Source organism: Cibotium barometz, chromosome 29 (genome assembly GCF_041138505.1).
Source record: "Cibotium barometz isolate CiBa-2024 chromosome 29, ASM4113850v1, whole genome shotgun sequence".
Taxonomy (NCBI): Eukaryota; Viridiplantae; Streptophyta; class Polypodiopsida; order Cyatheales; family Cibotiaceae; genus Cibotium; species Cibotium barometz.
Genome location: NC_141074.1, coordinates 39052491 through 39054661, shown reverse-complemented (window position 1 = coordinate 39054661; position 2171 = coordinate 39052491). Strand labels below are relative to the sequence as shown.

General features: G+C 40.1%; 1 protein-coding gene across 1 annotated transcript; it reads right to left on the bottom strand.

Annotated features, from left to right (window-relative positions):
• Positions 1–230: 230 nt before the first annotated feature.
• Positions 231–1294, bottom strand: LOC147622161 (uncharacterized). Its single transcript, XM_086823560.1, has 2 exons — positions 797–1294; positions 231–725 (listed from the first exon to the last, which is right to left on the bottom strand). Exons 1-2 carry the CDS (start codon positions 1292–1294, stop codon positions 231–233), a joined length of 993 nt encoding a protein of 330 aa, XP_086679686.1.
• Positions 1295–2171: the final 877 nt, after the last annotated feature.

The window sequence follows — 2171 nt, the reverse complement described above, 5'->3', positions numbered from 1 at the left end:
ATCTGCCATCATCTGTATTTTAGAATTTATCATCCACATCTGACAACCCATTTTGCACAAATTCACCTCCATTCTGTCATCAACTTGAAAGCACACATCATTCAACAAAAATATATTTGAATTGAGAACAACTTTTCCCACATCCATTTTAGAATGCACATCCATCAAACTTAAGCTTAAAATTTCATCAGCCCGCATTTTAGGCATCATATGCTGATCCCCCAAATGTGTCAATCAATCCACTTGTTCAAATTCTTTGCAACTGAAACATCTCCTTGCTGAATATCAACTTGTGACATCAAAATATGTCCTTCAAAACATTCAGAGTCAAAATTGTGATTTCCTTGATCATCCGCAATATCACTTATATCAGTCGAAAAATCCACTTGAATCCACCAACTATCAAAATTAGCATTTGGAAACTCCTCTGGTATTCCTGTAGCACCTGAAATGTGACCATAACAATTACCAGCAACAACCATGCTTTGATGTACAAGAACGGATTTTGCTCTTGTTTCGCCATATTCCTCTGAAATACACTTGCTTGCTGGAAATTCCTCCCACTGGTTTTTTGATTGCAAAATCTGTTTATAGGGTTCAAATATCAATTCTGCAATATCTTTTGGCTTCAAATCCTCCTGTGCGGATCTTTCTGGTGGAAATTCTTCTTGAACTGACATATTTGCCAAAAATTCCTCTTCAGCAAATCTGATTTCAGAGAATTCCTCCTGATTTGATTCTTTATCTCTGTAATTCCACACACATCATCCATGGAACCTAAAAACAACTAAATCACATCCTCCTCTTCATTCATCTTGGTATCCGCCTCTTCAATTGCGCTTTGAATGACATGAACAACATCATTGCTATGTATGATCTGCTTCTCCTCACAACATTCCTCAGATGCAAGTGACATATGTAACCTAATGTTGAGCAATGAATCTTCCTCTTCCGCTCCATGAGCATACTCTAGTGGTAGGTTAGGGGTATCTAGGGGCTCTTCTAGGCTCTCTTGGCCAACCTCCTTTTGCACCTCCTTCTCCTCCATCTTTGGTATCCCTACTTGATGGATTTCAATCTCCATGCCAACCCATCTGTCATCATCATCACTCAATTCCCCATTGAATTCATCCTCATGTGCATCCCTCAACTTCTCACATGCTTTTTGTAACTTCCCAATGCTTTTCCTACTGGAACATGACTTTCGCTTGTCTCCTTTGTGATCAGCTAACCATTCATATGCACTCTCTAAGTCATCCTCAAAATCCGCCAGCCTTTCAAATGTAGTTTCCATTTCCTCCCAAGATGATGCTTTATGCACTTTATGGATGATTTTATGAAACTTTGTGCATAGGTCAACCATACACCATTTCCTACATGCATCTTTATTTGAGCACTCATCCCCATTGCACATGGACAATCATCTACCTCATGCTTCCGACTCATGCAAACCTCACATTTTTTCTTCTTCTTCTTACCCCCCATGACACACTCACATAATTAAAATACAACAATCATATTCAGTCCTCAAGAAAGATGCACCACACCAATCTGAGACCCATTAAATTTGCTAAACGGAGAGCCACGGATGCTGTACCGAGATCCACAAAGTTCAGACATGGCATTAACGACATGCTGCATAACAAACAACCTTTCATTATCCTCATTGTTTCTGCTCGAGGATGCATAGTTATTTTACTGCAATTTTCCATTTTGCATGTCAGCTTGCTTCTTATATAACAAGCTTCTTGCACATGTCCAGGCTTACCCACAATCAAATCATCCACATGTATCATTATACTGCCTTTGCTAATTTCCACGACCTCTTTGACTCCCCCTGCCTCTGAATTAGCCTCTTCCACCTGTGTTGTTGTTGTTGTTGTTGTTGTGAATTTTGGGACTGTTGTTGTTGTTACTGCTGGCCATAATTCTGATTACCTGTTCGGCCACCTCCTTGGCCACGTCCACGGCCTCCTCTACCTTGTCCTCTTGCTAAACTTGTGTAGAAGGCCTGTTGCTCTGAACTATTTTTGTTTTGTGAAGACTGTTGGTCTTCACCCAAGCTCTTCTCTTCTATAATCAACATAGACACCAAATCTGTGAAATTGGGAATGTTTTCCCAAGTCTGAATAGACGTCTTGAATGCCTTATATTGTGGCCCGAGACCACAT